This window comes from Eptatretus burgeri, chromosome 17 (assembly GCF_056783735.1).
Source record: "Eptatretus burgeri isolate ZD-2024b chromosome 17, Ebu_testis_v1, whole genome shotgun sequence".
Taxonomy (NCBI): domain Eukaryota; kingdom Metazoa; phylum Chordata; class Myxini; order Myxiniformes; family Myxinidae; genus Eptatretus; species Eptatretus burgeri.
This window is the reverse complement of record NC_140977.1, coordinates 7,056,296-7,072,817: the sequence shown is the minus strand read 5'-3', so window position 1 is coordinate 7,072,817 and position 16,522 is coordinate 7,056,296. Positions and strand designations below refer to the sequence as shown.

General features: G+C 53.2%; 2 protein-coding genes across 2 annotated transcripts; one reads left to right on the top strand and one right to left on the bottom strand.

The window, feature by feature from the left end:
- The first annotated feature begins 397 nt into the window (after window positions 1-397).
- MINPP1 (multiple inositol-polyphosphate phosphatase 1) lies at window positions 398-7,495 on the top strand. The gene is made up of 4 exons (XM_085863375.1): window positions 398-1,260; window positions 3,933-4,030; window positions 6,365-6,498; window positions 6,846-7,495. Exons 1-4 carry the CDS (start codon window positions 510-512, stop codon window positions 7,237-7,239), a joined length of 1,377 nt encoding a protein of 458 aa, XP_085719501.1. The 5' UTR covers window positions 398-509; the 3' UTR covers window positions 7,240-7,495.
- LOC147009187 (protein BTG3-like) lies at window positions 7,458-14,495 on the bottom strand. Its single transcript, XM_085863378.1, has 4 exons — window positions 13,584-14,495; window positions 12,526-12,663; window positions 10,137-10,386; window positions 7,458-8,268 (listed from the first exon to the last, which is right to left on the bottom strand). The coding sequence occupies exons 1-4, from the start codon at window positions 13,754-13,756 to the stop codon at window positions 8,089-8,091; spliced, it is 741 nt and encodes a 246-aa protein (XP_085719504.1). The 5' UTR covers window positions 13,757-14,495; the 3' UTR covers window positions 7,458-8,088.
- Window positions 14,496-16,522: the final 2,027 nt, after the last annotated feature.

The window sequence follows — 16,522 nt, the reverse complement described above, 5'->3', positions numbered from 1 at the left end:
ATGCCATCCCCACATGGGGAGGCCATTGTTTTCCGTGTCATCCCGACATGGGGAGGCCATTGTTTACCGTGCCATCCCCACATGGGGAGGCCATTGTTTTCCGTGTCATCCCCACATGGGGAGGCCATTGTTTTCCGTGTCATCCCCACATGGGGAGGCCATTGTTTACCGTGTCATCCCCACATGGGGAGGCCATTGTTTACCGTGTCATCCCCACATGGGGAGGCCATTGTTTACCGTGCCATCCCCACATGGGGAGTGCTGGGTACTCTCTGATGGGACATCGTTCTCGTTGACCGGTTGAGTGGAGTGTTTGCTGAAACTGATCGGAATGTAACTCGTGTTTATATGGAACCATACTGGGCGGTGTATTGTCACCGTTTAATGTGGTCGAACTAGTCTCCCCGACGCCCACGTGGTGATCGCAGACGATCTACAAAATCATCATCAGGCTGCGCAAGACGAGGCAATCGGGCGGCGGGTCCGCGGCACGGCACGATGGACGGTGTATGAGGTACAGAGCGTCGTTTGCTGCGCATCTGCTCATCATGTCGTTTGTGCAACGCTTCCGTGCTCCGTGCGTCTTCCTCACCGTGCTGCTCGTTTTGGCGCGAACGGACGTGCCCTCCGTGCTGGAGTCGGACATGGCTGACGGCCGCGGTCATTTCGGCACCAAGTCCCGGTACGAGGACTCGCAGCGAGGTTCCGTGTTGGAGTACGTGGGACCCGCGGGGTGCGTCCCGCTACAGATCGTCGGGGTGCTGCGGCACGGCCGGCGCTTCCCCACCATCAACAAGATGCTCCGCATGCAGCAGTTTCGGCGGATCGTGGCGACGACGGGCGGCGGGAACCTCCTGGCCCAACGTGTCGCTTCCCAACGGCTTAACTTGGATCCCGGAAGGGCGGGAGAGCTGAGCGAGCAAGGAGCGGAGGATGTGACCCGCTTGGTGGCTCGATTGTCCCGGCGCTTCCCCGAGCTCGTCGGGCCCGACACCCGCATGGTCAGCAGCTCCAAGTCCCGGTGCGTGGACAGTGCGGCGGCCGCGAGACGCGTCCTGCGGCGGGGGGACTCCACGGTGCAGCCCCTCGTGCACATCGACGACGATGTGCTGCGGTTTTTTGACCGCTGTCCCCGGGTGCAGGTCGAGGCCGAGCGGAGGAAGGTCGAGTGGAAATCTTTCTCTCGTGGGGAACACGTCCGAAACGCGCTACGATTCGCCGCGACCAACGCCGGCATTCCTGAAAAACTGCTCGGAATAGGTGCTTCCATGTTATTCCCTCCTCCTCCCACTACTACTCCTCGCCCACTACTACTCTCCTCCTCAATTACCCCTCCCCCCTCCCACTACTGCTCCTCACCCACTACTACCCATCACCCACTACTACCCTCCTCAATTACCCCTCCCACCCACTACTGCTTCCCCCCACTACTACTCTCCTTCTCAATTACCCCTCCCCCACTACTACTCTCCTTCTCAATTACCCCTCCCCCACTACTGCTCCTCACCCACTACTATCCCCAATTACCCTCCACACCCCCACTACTGCTCCTCGCCCACTACTACTCTCCTTCTCAATTACCCCTCCCCCACTACTGCTCCTCACCCACTACTATCCCCAATTACCCTCCACCCCCCCACTACTGCTCCTCGCCCACTACTACTCTCCTTCTCAATTACCCCTCCCCCATCCCACGACTGACCCTCACCCACTACTACCCCTCCCCACTACTACTCTCCTCAATTGCCCCTCCCCACTACTGCTCCTCACCCACTACTACACCTCACCCACTACTAACCTCCTCAATTACCCTCCCCCACTACTACTTCCCCCACTACTACTCTCCTCAATTACCGCTCCCCCCACTACTACTCTCCATCTCAATTACCCCTCCCCCCACTACTGCTCCTCACCCAATACTACTCTTCTCAATTACCCTCCCCCACTACTGCTCCTCACCCACTACTACTCTCCTTTTCAATTACCCCTCCCCTCACCCCCGTTCCACAATCGACCCCCCCTACCCTTCCACCCCTGCTCCACCACCACCACCACCCGTGCCTCCACCACCACCACCACCCGTGTCTCCACCACCACCACCACCCGTGGCTCCACCACCACCACCACCCGTGTCTCCACCACCACCACCACCCGTGTCTCCACCACCACCACCCCTGCTCCACCACCACCACCACCCCTGCTCCACCACCACCACCACCCCTGCTCCACCACCACCACCACCCCTGCTCCACCACCACCACCACCCCTGCTCCACCACCCCTGCTCCACCACCACCACCACCCCTGCTCCACCACCACCACCACCCCTGCTCCACCACCACCACCACCCCTGCTCCACCACCACCACCACCCCTGCTCACCACCACCACCACCACCACGCTCCACCACCACCACCACCACCACCACCATCACCACCACCACCACCACGCTCCACCACCACCATCACCACCACCACGCTCCACCACCACCACCACCACGCTCCACCACCACCATCACCACCACCACGCTCCACCACCACCACCACCCGCTCCACCACCCACCCGCTCCACCACCACCACCACCCCTGCTCCACCACCACCACCACCCCTGCTCCACCACCACCACCACCCCTGCTCCACCACCACCACCACCCCTGCTCCACCACCACCACCACCCCTGCTCCACCACCACCACCACCACCACCCCTGCTCCACCACCGCCAGCACCCCTGCCCCACCACCACCACCACCCCTGCTCCACCACCACCACCACCCCTGCTCCACCACCACCACCACCCCTGCTCCACCACCACCACCACCCCTGCTCCACCACCACCACCACCACCACCACCCCTGCTCCACCACCACCACCACCCTCCCTGCACTACCACCACCACCACCCTCCCTGCACTACCACCACCACCACCCTCCCTGCACTACCACCACCACCGCCGCCCTCCCTGCACTACCACCACCACCGCCGCCCTCCCTGCACTACCACCACCACCGCCGCCCTCCCTGCACTACCACCACCACCGCCGCCCTCCCTGCACTACCACCACCACCACCCTCCCTGCACTACCACCACCACCACCACCCTCCCTGCACCACCACCACCACCACCACCCTCCCTGCACTACCACCACCCCCGCCGCCCCCCCTGCACTACCACCACCACCCCCGCCCTCCCTGCACTACCACCACCACCGCCGCCCTCCCTGCACTACCACCACCACCGCCGCCCTCTCTGCACTACCACCACCACCGCCGCCCTCCCTGCACTACCACCACCACCGCCGCCCTCCCTGCACTACCACCACCACCGCCGCCCTCCCTGCACTACCACCACCACCGCCGCCCTCCCTGCACTACCACCACCACCGCCGCCCTCCCTGCACTCCCACCACCACCGCCGCCCTCCCTGCACTCCCACCACCACCGCCGCCCTCCCTGCACTACCACCACCACCGCCGCCCTCCCTGCACTACCACCACCACCACCGCCCTCCCTGCGCGACCACCACCACCACCACCCTCCCTGCACTACCACCACCACCACCACCCTCCCTGCACTACCACCACCCTCCCTGCACTACCACCACCACCACCACCCTCCCTGCACTACCACCACCACCACCCTCCCTGCACTACCACCACCACCACCCTCCCTGCTCTCCCACCACCACCACCCTCCCTGCTCTCCCACCACCACCACCCTCCCTGCTCTCCCACCACCACCACCCTCCCTGCTCTCCCACCACCACCACCCTCCCTGCTCTCCCACCACTACTCCCCTTGCTTGCTCTACTCCCGCGACTCCCACTACCCCCCCTTGCTTGCTCTACTCCCACTACCCCCCCCTCTTGCCTGCTCTACTACCACCCCCAACCATGGACTGTGCCAACTATCTGCCCAAACATGTGTTCTTTTTGCAGAGCTGCTCGAAGCGGCATACCAGCTGTGTGCGCTGGAACTCTCGGAGAACGGCACCAAGTCGCCGTGGTGTGACCTTTTCAACCAAGAAGGCTTTGAGGTTGGAGATTGTTACATTTGTTTTTACCTCGGCCACTGAAGGTGAAGGGGGTGATGTTTTCACCCCTCTCTGTCTGTCTGTGTGCAGGATATCTCAAAAAGTTGTGGATGGATTCGGATGAAATTTAGTGGGCAGGTTGGGTGTGTGACACGGACAATCTGATTAGATTTTGGTAAAGATCCAGATCCGACTACAATAACTTTTTAAGCGATTCTTCACCCTTGAAAGACAGGGCCAAAAATGATATTTTTGCGAGGGTGCCCGGCCCAAGTCAACCCCCCCTCCCCCGGACCCAATTTGTGGTTCCACGCAGTCAATACCGCCAACCCCCGGGACGGCCGAGCGGTTCCTTTATTAATAGGAGGCGGACACGTTGATCCTCGGAGATTTTAACACCGGCTCGAAGGGCATGGGGCGCAATGGCGGACGAGCACGGGAAATGAATCGGATGCACAGGGGGTTTATCCTCGAACCCACGAATCCAGTATCTTCAAGATGAACACATTTAATGAAACTAAAACAAATATTTACAAAGGACGATAATTCAAAGGGAAATGATAATATGAAATAAATAATTCCGACAGTCGAGGCGCCTCGCACCCAGACTCAAACACAGACAACGGGGAAACAAAATAAAAAGAAAACTCTTCCCTTCAACCACTCTTGCACTGAGTTTGGCCCAGAGCTGATCCTCCTCGAACCCAGAATCGAGGCGTTTCCATCAGTATGTGCATACGCACACCCATGGCACCGTCACTTCTCTCGTAGCAGGACAAACATATAAGCCAGGCACTCCGTGAGTGGCACTCAACACCAAGGCTCGACGTTTAGCTGCTTCGTGTGTCGATCGTCCTCACCGACACGCGATGACGGACACGAGGCTTGGGTTCGGTTTCTCACGACTCAACTAAGAGCCAAAAAGCCAGCGTCTTGCTTCGTGCTTGCGCTCACCCTGAATTCTCGCCCTCTCGCCTCTCAAAACGTGCCAGCCTTGAACTCCCACCTCCGATTCTCTCTCGCATCAACTCTGCCTCGTGCGTTCCTCGCACTAACCTTGTGCGTGCGCTCTGCCGATCTCTCGTCCTACAGTCGGAAGCCTCTCACAATGCGCAAGCCAACCTTCCTTTTTTTCACGCCTATATCCTCCGCCTCCGGGGTGTGGCCTGCTCGCAAGAAACCCGGGAAGGCGGGGCTTCTGCCTGCTCGGTACCCTGCTTGTTCCTCCTCATGGTTTTGGTTATGAAGACATCGGGAAAAGTCGGAGGGCCGATTACATACTGGGGAAGCTTCTCCTTCAGCCCGAGCTAATGAACACGACACCACCCCCTCGCGTGGTGACACGTAACACTTAAGCTCACAGGTTCCCTACGTCATCACATCGAGATGCCTCCTACATGTTCACAGATCAAGCAATTCCACACAATGCTATATTCCCCATTAAATTCTTCCATCTACCCCCACAACCGTAACAATATATAGCATGATATCTCAAAAAGTTGTGGACGGATTCAGATGAAACTTGATGGGCATGTTGGGTGTGTGACCACGACCGATTCGATTTTGGTGAAGATCCGAATCCGGATCTGGATACGATAATTATTTAATTTTTAAAGTGATTGTTCACCATTGAGAGATGGGGCTCAAAAACGATATTTCGAAACGTTATCGGGCTCGCTATGTCCTCGTACATCAGGCATTACGTGGCGGAGGTACGCGCTCTACCGAGTGCCCTTCCAGTTGATCTTTTGTTCATCTGTTACCATTGGAGCTAAACTGGGCATGAGTTGGTGGATATTAAAGTTTTTACTGGCACCCTGAACCAAATTGCAAATTCCTGCTCTAACTCGTACGGGGTACTGCATCAGCGGCACAGCTGCACCCTCAGCCAATGATGCTATCTTTCAGCCTTGTGCTGCGTATGAAGGAAGGCGATTGGAACTTGGCCAATGGGATTGCTTCTTCAGATAAACGTGCCGCAGTTTTGTGTCGTCTATTGGGGAACATACAGGTACAGAGCAGGTACGTTCATGAGCCAATAAGGTAGGCACGAAGTAATGTTGGGCACCATTGCCTCGCGGGTCCACGTAGCCTTCCGCACTCGAGCCTCATCTCCACCAGCGAGTTCATTCGACCAAGGTGGATTTGACTCACCAGGACCTGCCATCCTGGTTCAGGTTCTGCGAATAGGAACCGCAGTGTTTTCTTGTAGTTCGAACTAGTTCAGAACTTGCTGGTTATTGGAGACAAAGTGTAAGGTTACCGACGAACCTTGTTGGGAGCTGCCGATAAAGCAGTCCGTTAGATTCTGTAACCAACTTTTTGCCTTGTGTTCAGGCGATGGAGTACCTTGGGGATTTGAAGCACTACTGGTTGAAAGGCCCAAGCGACCAGCGCTCTGCCCGTAGTAGCTGTTTGCTGCTTCAGGCAATCTTTTCGCATTTTGATTCTGCCATTCAGGGGAACAAGCGGTCAGTATGGAACCCCCCTCCAGTTGTATTATTACCTCCGTGACCAAAGGTGGAAGGAAGTTGTTTTCACCCCTGCCTGTTTGGTTGTCTGTGAGCAGGATATCTCAAAAAAGTTGTGAAGAGGATGAATGGATTAGATTTTGGTTTGGGTCCAGATCCGGCCTATCGGTAGGATGCCAAATGTAAACTGTTCAACCTGGCAGGGGTATGCGCTCCACTGCATGCCGCTCTCGTATTATTATTATTATTATTATTATTATTATTATTATTATTATTGTTGTTCCCCCCAAAGTACTCATGGGTATTATTTTGTTTGTGACGAGCTTTCCTGATTCTGTGGAGTGCAGGGAACAGCCAGGGATTGCACCTGCGGTTTTATACTTTGGACATGCAGAGACCCTCATTCCGCTGCTGTCTCTCCTGGGCCTATTCCGGTCTCAGTCTGACCTGACGGCGGCAAACTTCACGTCTCAGCGACACCGACTTTTCAGGACCAGCTCCTTCTGTCCGTACTCCGCCAACTTGCTGCTCGTCCTGTACAGCTGCGGCGAGTCTCATCCCCAGCACAGGCTGCAGCTCTTGCTGAACGAGAAGCCGATTCCGTTTCCACCGTGCCACGCCGCCACGTCCTGCCCGTATCCCGAGGTGCACGCGTACCACGCCATGACGCTGCTGGAGGAAACGTTCCATGCCGTATGTGAGAACGGCGATGCCGAAAATGCCTCCAAGCTTGAACTTTAGTACGAGTGGACTCGCGTCCAACCGGGTATCCTTGTTTACTCTCTTTGGGTCATTCTAACATCCCGGGGAGCGATCTGATTCGCTCGTGTGGAGATGATGTTTTCTTGTGAAAAATTTATAGGGAAATGTTTTTTTCTAAAATATATATATATATAGTTTTTTTTTCTTCCCCTCCTTCCCCAACACTTGTATAAAAAAAAAACTATTCCAGGAACCAATGAGTCTCAAACTTGTTTAATAAAACAAATAAACTTTGCATAGAGTAACTGGGAATGTCCGTGCAATGAGGCCGAACGCTCTCACTTTGCCGAAAGGTCAATGGCCTCTGCTTTTTTATTTAATTATTAAACCTCCTCTGCTCTCCACCCTCTTCCTTTCAGCTTCCTGTGTGGCCACACTGTCGGGTTTATTAATTTTTTTCACCCGTCGTCGCCTCGTTCTTATCAAAGCTATGATCTTGCATCGAACATAAATAAATAAACTTCTTTTTTTTTTTTTAAACAAATGAATATTATGCACAGTTAACCAATTCTGTAAAAGTATTACCAGTAATTTAATCTGTCGTTCATGCTAATTGCACAATTATAAAAAACTTTGTACAGAGCTGTTTGACCATTGGTTAAAATGGAATCTTAAATCCTTAACTTTAACCAAAACTAAAATGCAAACTTTTGAACCAAATAACTACCACAAACCGCAATCAAAAATAAATAAATTAAATGGTCGTTGTGGTTGGACGCTCACTCCAACCCAGATCTCGTTTTTGTGTTAAAGCAACCTTCTCAAAATCAAGATGAAGAGATCCGTCACGTGACCACCTCGTCGGGTACGTCAGCGTGGCTTGTCCGACTATGACACTCTCCAGGGACTGCGAGGCCAAGCGGCCTTCTCCCTTTTCCCACGTTCTTCCTTGTTCTTGAGATGTACGAATGGGAAAAGGCGGTGGAGCGGCGGAGCAGCAATGATGGCAGCTTGGTATTGGGCGAAGCTCGGCCACGGCGATATAGGCCGGAAGATGAACCTGGCGGGCTGTGGAATGAAGTACACATGTTCACGTTATTTCATTCTTTCAAAAACAGAAAGCTCAATTGTCCATAAATTGCATGCTGGATGGATTGTACTTCCACATAGATGACCCAGACAAAGGACAAAAACGTGGTATTTACCTCGAGAGGCCTGTGGAACCAATCGGATTTAATATACGTGTTCATCCAGGCATCACGACGCACCCTTGATGCTTATAACGGTCATGTGACACAGCAAGGTTATAACAGCTTATCTGGATCGATTAGTGGTATGGGACATGATTAGAATAATTGTTGCTTCGTCGGCCACCACTGCTCATGCCTCGGTGAATGTGGCATATGGTAGCCAGGAAACGTTACTGCCCAGTCTTTCGCAAACCGGGAGGCCAGGCCTACCGTTCGGCCGATGGTGGCAGGAGGTCACGTCGGCATCCCAGCGTTAAATTGGGTGTTTAACGCTGCTCGTCAAATCTTTGCGAGAGAAGCTGTGGGATCTTTAAATGTCAACCAACGAACAGCGTCGGCAGATGGGCCTTCTGGCTTCATGTCATTCCGAGGTACGGCTCGTACATCAGTGAATCGCCCTGCGTGCGCCACTTTATAGCTGTGTCGGGATTCAAACCCCGCGTGTGCGAAATGCCATATAGTTTAAATGACGTTATATTGTTCCTGGAATGTTCCAGAGGAAGTTTTGCACCAAAGGTCATAATCCTTGACCTTTGACCTTAAGTTCACAAAGGTCAAATTTTCAAAGTTGTGGGAATCGAACCGGGTTTTCGACCTTCTTCGACGAACCAACTCCAATAAGCTCTAGCACGTATCCTGTTTCCTTATTTTAATGTCCACAACATTGTTTTGTGACCTTTAAAAGGTTACTAGTTCGGGCCCGTAGGTGCGTAAACGACCACTGGATTGGGGCACTATTTCAATTCGATTGGACCAACCGTATCATAATGGCCATAACTTGGGAAACAGCTGGGAAACGTACTCAGGTCCCCAGCGTCAATTGTGACATCATATCAAACGAAGAAGAATTGTGACGCCCCCTCTCTCTCTCTCCCCCCTTGAATTGACGCCCCCCCTCTCTCACCCCTCCTCTCTCGACCCTCTCTCTCGTCCCCACTCTCACCCCCTCTCTCTTGCCCCCCTAGTCTCGACCTTCCTCTCCCACCCCTCCTCTCTCTCCCCCACTCTCATCCCCCCCTCTCCCGCAGATATTGGTCGACAGATAAATGGCCGTAACTTGGGAACTGCTCATCCGATGAATATCAAACCTCGAAAAGGCACATCAGCGGGTCCCCAGCAATATTCCTGGCAAGTTTCAATGAGATCGGACCGGCGGTCGTCGAGAAACGGCGGTCGCAGACAAACAGACAGACACACACACACACACACACACACACACACACACACACACACACACACACACACACACACACATTGCTGGAATTATAGATAGATGCAAAGGTCAAATTTTGAAAGTTGTTGAACGAAACCGGGTTTTCGACATTTTGCAGCTAATAACCTGTCACTCGTACCACATCATGTTGATCATTTTTATAACTTGGTCAAACATCATCACATTGTCTCATCCTTGACTTCTGAAACAATCTACATCGTCAAATACCCCTCGTGAACCATCGTTGTCTCCACACTTGTATTCTTACTACTTCCTTGTACCTCCTCCATTTTGCTCACCATCGTCCACACTCCTTTTCCTTAAAGATTGTGTCTTGACACTGAACTAGCGAGATGCAAACAACAGGAGAAATCGGCAAATTGGTGGAATTCCGGCACGTTTGTGACCGCCACGTTCGAACGCCAGCATTCTGCAGGACGCTACGGCAGGAGCAACAACTCCCGGAAGCTCACCTGGAACATGGGCATCGCTGGAGTGGGTGAGGAGCGGTTCCATGTGCATCTCGACTGCCCCCGCGGACTCGCACAATCCATCTTCTCGCTGTTCTCGTCCGAGCTGGAAGAGGGAGAGCTACCGACTTTTGATGGCGAGACGTCTCCGGCCGCGTGCAACGTGGCCCGTTCCATGTGCTGTGCCGCTTCTTCGCGGTCAAGCACGGTATCGAAGCGCACAACCGTGAACGCGTAGCTTCTTTCGCTGTACCTGTCATGGGAACACACGTAGCACAATAAGGAACGTAACGGAGCGAACATTCGTTGGAAAGCTCCAGTCGATTTGGTTCCGTGACTCCTCTCCATTCACGGAGGCCAGCAATAACTCGCCGACCCTTTGCGAAGGACACCGTCCACCAGCTGATGCTGGTAGACGCGCGACAGACAACGCGCTCATTGACCAATCTCCCTGCCTGCAGGACACCACGATGACAGTTTGAGATGGGGGAGGAAAGGAGGAGTCCAGGAGGAGCTGACGGTAGCGGTGGGAGTAGTAGGGGTAGGCATTAAACCGACGGGAGTGCTGGGAAGTCAAAACCTGCCATCGTGTGTGCATCTTCTTGTGATGTAAAAGCAAGGTAAGTGTTCACCTATTTACGTAGGAGGGGGGGGGGTGAGGGAGGAAAATGGAAATTTCGAGAAAAGAAGGGAAAACGACAAATTAAATAGAGCGTGGAAGGTCACGTGAGTACGAGGAAAGCGAGGGGGACGCGCGTGGCGTCGAGCGAAGGATGGAGTCGGATCCCACAATGTCTGCATACGGAATAAACAGATGGCCCGTAAACTCGACTTTTCTTGTTAACCCAGCACGGGGCAGAAATCCAAAACCACGATCCAAACTGTTTCGGAGATCTTACCTGCCGGAGCACATCTACCTGAGTGATGGAGCCATCTCCACGTGAGGTGCGTTCCAGGCCTCACAATCCCCAATCACGAAGTCGTGTCGTCACAATGCTCGCTCAAGAATGCCATCGGCATCAAGGCAGCACAACAGCGCATTCCCAACGATGGAGACCCCCCTCCCCCCTCCTGTCGATTTCAAATGACTGCTCGGTATGCTACAAGGTACTCTCTTCAAACTGTGTATGGGGGGGGGATAAATTAAAGAGGATCCGGGTGAAAATTGAGGGGTTTGCGTGGGGTGGGGGTATCTTGACAGAATGCTGTACAGGTCATAGGAGGTTGGGTGTTGGAGGAGGTGGGGGTGACTTTAGAGAAAAAAAAATCATCCTGAAGAATATGATGACAAACAATCCACAATAAGAGATTTTCGAAATGACGTGTTCATGCGAAACGAGACCGCGTGTGTGTGTGTGTGCGCGCGTGTGCGTGTGCGTGCGCGTGCGCGTGCGTGCGTGTGTGTGAGATCACTCGGATCGACGCTAAATTTGGAGTGCTGTCTGCCGTTGTTCGTTGGTGGATGTCAAAGATCCCACAGCGTCCTTCGGGCCATCGCGTGCCGAGTGGGCGACTGACCATCAGGTGCCACTGCAACGATGTGATGCCGCAGCCTTGTGGTGGATCCGAATGAAGAAGCCACTCGGTTCCGCTGGACGGGCACTCTCAACCTGCCACTCAAACGGTCTTTTCAAACATCAACTTCAAAATGCTTTCCCACAATCCTCGTGTTGCTGAATGAAAACCGGACTCACGGAAATACGGCAGCAGCCGTGGATGACACGTGTCTGGCTCGTACCATTTCCTGTTACTATAAACTATCGGTGCCTGTGGGTACACAAACACGTGCGTTGTACTGGACGTACTGTACGCATGAGGTGTTTGGGGTTTTTTTTATGAATCAGATTCGAGTCATCGATTTGTCATAAACCCCTTACCCCCCCCCACGCCCCACCTCCTCCCATGGAAGCCTCCCCACCCCGAGAGCTGCTGATTCAGAGGTTGTGTACCTGCCCTCAAGGTGTCTAGTGTTCTGGTCGATTGTTCACGTGACTATAAACCGTCATCAAAGTCCAGGGTGGCCTGAAAGTCGCGTTACCCCTCCCCAGTCAGGCATTCATTGTTAATCTCCTTGAGGAGTGGGGGGGGGGGTTCAGGAAGTTTGGGGTAAAGGAGGGTAAAGCGACTTTCAGGCCACCCTGGACTTCACAGAAAGGGTGCTGCATCATTGAGCACGCAGTCCCTTGGACCTGTAGAATCGTGGTGGGGACGAGTCCAGGGTTGCTTTCATGACTTGTGGACATCGCGATGGTCCAGTACGAGTAAGGGTCACCACCACGGTGTTGTGTGGATCTACATCTCGCCCCTTACCCTGCCATTCGTTGGACGAGATTATACCTCGACCCCCCCCCACTCCCAATCCCAATCCATACGTTTTACCTAAGTGCCGTACCTGCAGCACACCTCCGCCGGGTCCACCCACACCGTGATCTCCCGAGGCAGTGCGAGGTCCGCATAAGGCACACCGCTCTTCCGGCAGGCCGTGAGGAGCGTGGGGTCCGCACGTTGGTGTCCGTTCAAACGGATACACCTGCACACACATGTACGTACTACACTCGGGATAACACGTACGGGGTAAGCACCGAATGTGAGCGCATTACACACCTGTACACTCCACCAGGTAAGCCCGTTACACACCTGCACACTCCACCAGGTAAGCCCGTTACACACCTGCACACTCCACCAGGTAAGCCCTACAAGCCCGTTGCACACCTGTACACTCCACCAGGCAAGCCCGTTATACCCCTACAAGCCCGTTACACACCTGTACACTCCACCAGGCAAGCCCGTTATACCCCTACAAGCCCGTTACACACCTGTACACTCCACCAGGTAAACCCTTTACACTCCTGTACACTCCACCAGGTAAACCCGTTACACTCCTGTACACTCCACCAGGTAAACCCGTTACACTCCTGTACACTCCACCAGGTAAGCCCGTTACCCACCTGTACACTCCACCAGGTAAGCCCGTTACCCACCTGTACACTCCACCAGGTAAGCCCGTTACCCACCTGTACACTCCACCAGGTAAGCCCGTTACCCACCTGTACACTCCACCAGGTAAGCCCGTTACACACCTGTACACTCCACCAGGTAAGCCCGTTACCCACCTGTACACTCCACCAGGTAAGCCCGTTACACACCTGTACCCTGTATACTCCACCAGGTAAGCCCGTTACACTCCTGTACACTCAATCAGGTAAGCCCGTTACCCACCTGTACACTCCACCAGGTAAGCCCGTTACACACCTGTACACTCCACCAGGTAAGCCCGTTACACACCTGTACACTCCACCAGGTAAGCCCGTTACACACCTGTACACTCCACCAGGTAAGCCCGTTACACACCTGTACACTCCACCAGGTAAGCCCGTTACACACCTGTACACTCCACCAGGTAAGCCCGTTACACACCTGTACACTCCACCAGGTAAGCCCGTTACACACCTGTACGCCTGTCCGCGGCTCGGCCTCTCCGGGTACCAGTGTCCGCCGTACCGAGCGCGCAGCGCGTCCTCCAAAGCGGAGCAGAAACGTTCCACGAACTCGGGCTCGAGACGTCCGCCGCGTCGGACCAAACGTCCGATGAGACAAACCGCCGCCGCGACCTCCTCCTTCATTACTGGGACCAAGCACGTTCCCTCACAATGAACCACAGGAGATTCAAAACCCCCTTTGGATCCACGACCTCTCCAGGTAAAACGTGCCCAGGTGTTAGCCAATGAGGAGCGTCCTTTCTCTTCCTCAGCGCGCGCTTTTTCTCCTCACTCGCTCCCTCAGGAACTCCGCGTCGTGACTCTTGTTTCTCGGGAAACGCATTCCGAAAGTTTGTATCAACCGCAACGTCGACCAATCACAGCACGACGGATCGCGCCCCAGCCAATCGTAAGGTGGCGAGAGGGATGACGCGCGCAAGGCCACCTGCGCGTGACGTCACGCCGTCGTGAGAAGGACGCGTGACGTCATCTCGTTTTGGGTAAACGCCCACAGGACGTCCAGCACGAGACGTCCCAAAATTACGGGAAAACGTTTCTTTGTCCTTTTCGTCGACACGCGGAACAAAACGTCACACGCGAGCGTGACGTCACGCACGGCGCTTACAAACGGTCCTTCATGAACGGTCTTGGAATTTTGCAAGTGAAGTGAAGATTCGATTTGTTATGTTAATACAAATCGTGATTTATGAAAGATGCTCCACGGTCCGCGGGTCATGGCCGAGGCGACGCGCTCATCACGATCACACCTTGTTCCGGGTCGCCGGGGATTCGGTGACGGCGACTTCCTTATGAGGAGTTTTCACGGATTTCTGCATGAACTTCCCATTCTGTATAATCTATTACAACGGGAACAAACGTGCTGCGTTATCGTTGTACAGATAGTATCTCGTGCACTGTGTGTCACGTGGCGCGACACCTTCGTGGTCGTGACGTCACGCCGTTCCACGGTCCACCCTGAACAAGTGTGCTCCACGTGGGGCTTTGTTACTAATCGTTTCATCATACGATGATTCACCTGTGTCACCCCGTACAGGTGTGTGGCCTCCGCTTCACAGTTGGCATCACTGACTGAAGGTCACAAATTAAAGGAACGTCACCGAAATCATTTACAAAATGTGGACTCAAAATTTCAATAAACCGGCGGATTTACCTGTTGTGTCACGTGTGGTAGTGGTGACCACAAACTGCGAGTTACCGGTTCGAATCCATTGGGTTTAATAAATTAAATTTAAAATCAACCCATTGCTTGTTCACGTCGAAAGGAATCATGTGAGGGAAATGGAGCATTATATATACACACACACACACCTACACCTACACACACACACACACACACACACACCTACACACACACCTTCACACACACCTACACACACACCTACACACACACCTACACATACCTATACTAATTCACACACACCTACACACACACACCTACACACACCTATACTAATTCACACACCTACACACACACACCTAAATACACACACCTACACACACCTACATACACATACCTACACACACACACACACACCTACACTAATTCACACACACCTACACACACACACCTACACACACCTATACTAATTCACACACACCTACACACACCTATACTAATTCACACACCTACACACACACCTAAATACACACACGTACACACACCTCTATACACTTACACACACATACACACACACCTACACACACACCTCTATACACTCACACACACCTACACACACCTCTATACACTTACACACACCTACACACACACCTCTAGACACTTACACACACCTATACTAATTCACACACACCTACATACACACCTACACACACCTACACACACCTATACTAATTCACACACACCTACATACACACCTACACACACCTACACACACCTCTATAAACTCACACACACCTACACACACACCTATACTAATTCACAAACACCTACACACACACACACCTACACACACACACCTACACTAATTCACACACACTTACACACACCTACACACACCTCTATACACTCACACACACCTACACACACCTATACTAATTCACACACACCTACACACACCTATACTAATTCACACACACACTCCTACACACACCCCTATACTAATTCACACACACCTACACACACACCTCTATACACTCACACACAGCTACACACACCTATACTCATTCACACACACCTACACACACCTATACTAATTCACACACACACTCCTACACACACCCCTATACTAATTCACACACACCTACACACACCTATACTCATTCACACACACCTACACACACCTATACTCATTCACACACACCTACACACTCCCCTATACTAATTTACACACACACCTACACACTCCTACACACATATACACACACATATAAACATATACACACACACACACACACACACACACACATACACACACACACACACACACACACACACACATGTCCTCAGAATGCGTTGCCCAAGCTTCATTTTCAGTGTTCTGACGTCACAGTCGGCTGATGACGTGTTTACTCTCATCTTGCATCACCGTGTGCACACGTCCTGTGCTCGGTACTCCGGATCTTCAGCATCTTCGTTTCACACAGTAAACCAGAGCAGCACTCAGTGGAGTGCACACACACCTCGTGACCTCCACCAGGCTCAACGGTTTACCTCTTATATCCCACTGATAGGTCGGATCCGGATTCGGACCTGAAACAAAATCGAATCCGATTGTTCTTATCACCTGTAAACTCATCCACTGGTTCAGTCATAACCCGTCCACAACTTTTTGAGATATCCTGCACACGGACAGACAGACACACAGACAGACACACGGATAGACAGACACACGGACAGACAGACACACGGACAGACAGACACACAGACAGACA

Bases quoted from the DNA above. Each gene is read 5' to 3' on its own strand.
- MINPP1 (XM_085863375.1), top strand. From the start codon at position 510: ATGAGGTACAGAGCGTCGTTTGCTGCGCATCTGCTCATCATGTCGTTT. The intron at 4,031-6,364 runs GTTGGAGATTGT...CCTTGTGTTCAG, and splicing joins TCAACCAAGAAGGCTTTGAG to GCGATGGAGTACCTTGGGGA. The intron at 6,499-6,845 runs GTCAGTATGGAA...TGTGGAGTGCAG, and splicing joins GCCATTCAGGGGAACAAGCG to GGAACAGCCAGGGATTGCAC.
- LOC147009187 (XM_085863378.1), bottom strand. From the start codon at position 13,756: ATGAAGGAGGAGGTCGCGGCGGCGGTTTGTCTCATCGGACGTTTGGTC. The intron at 12,664-13,583 runs GTGTGTAACGGG...ATGTGTGTGCAG, and splicing joins AGCCGCGGACAGGCGTACAG to GTGTATCCGTTTGAACGGAC. The intron at 8,269-10,136 runs GTGAGCTTCCGG...TTCATTCCACAG, and splicing joins CAGCGATGCCCATGTTCCAG to CCCGCCAGGTTCATCTTCCG.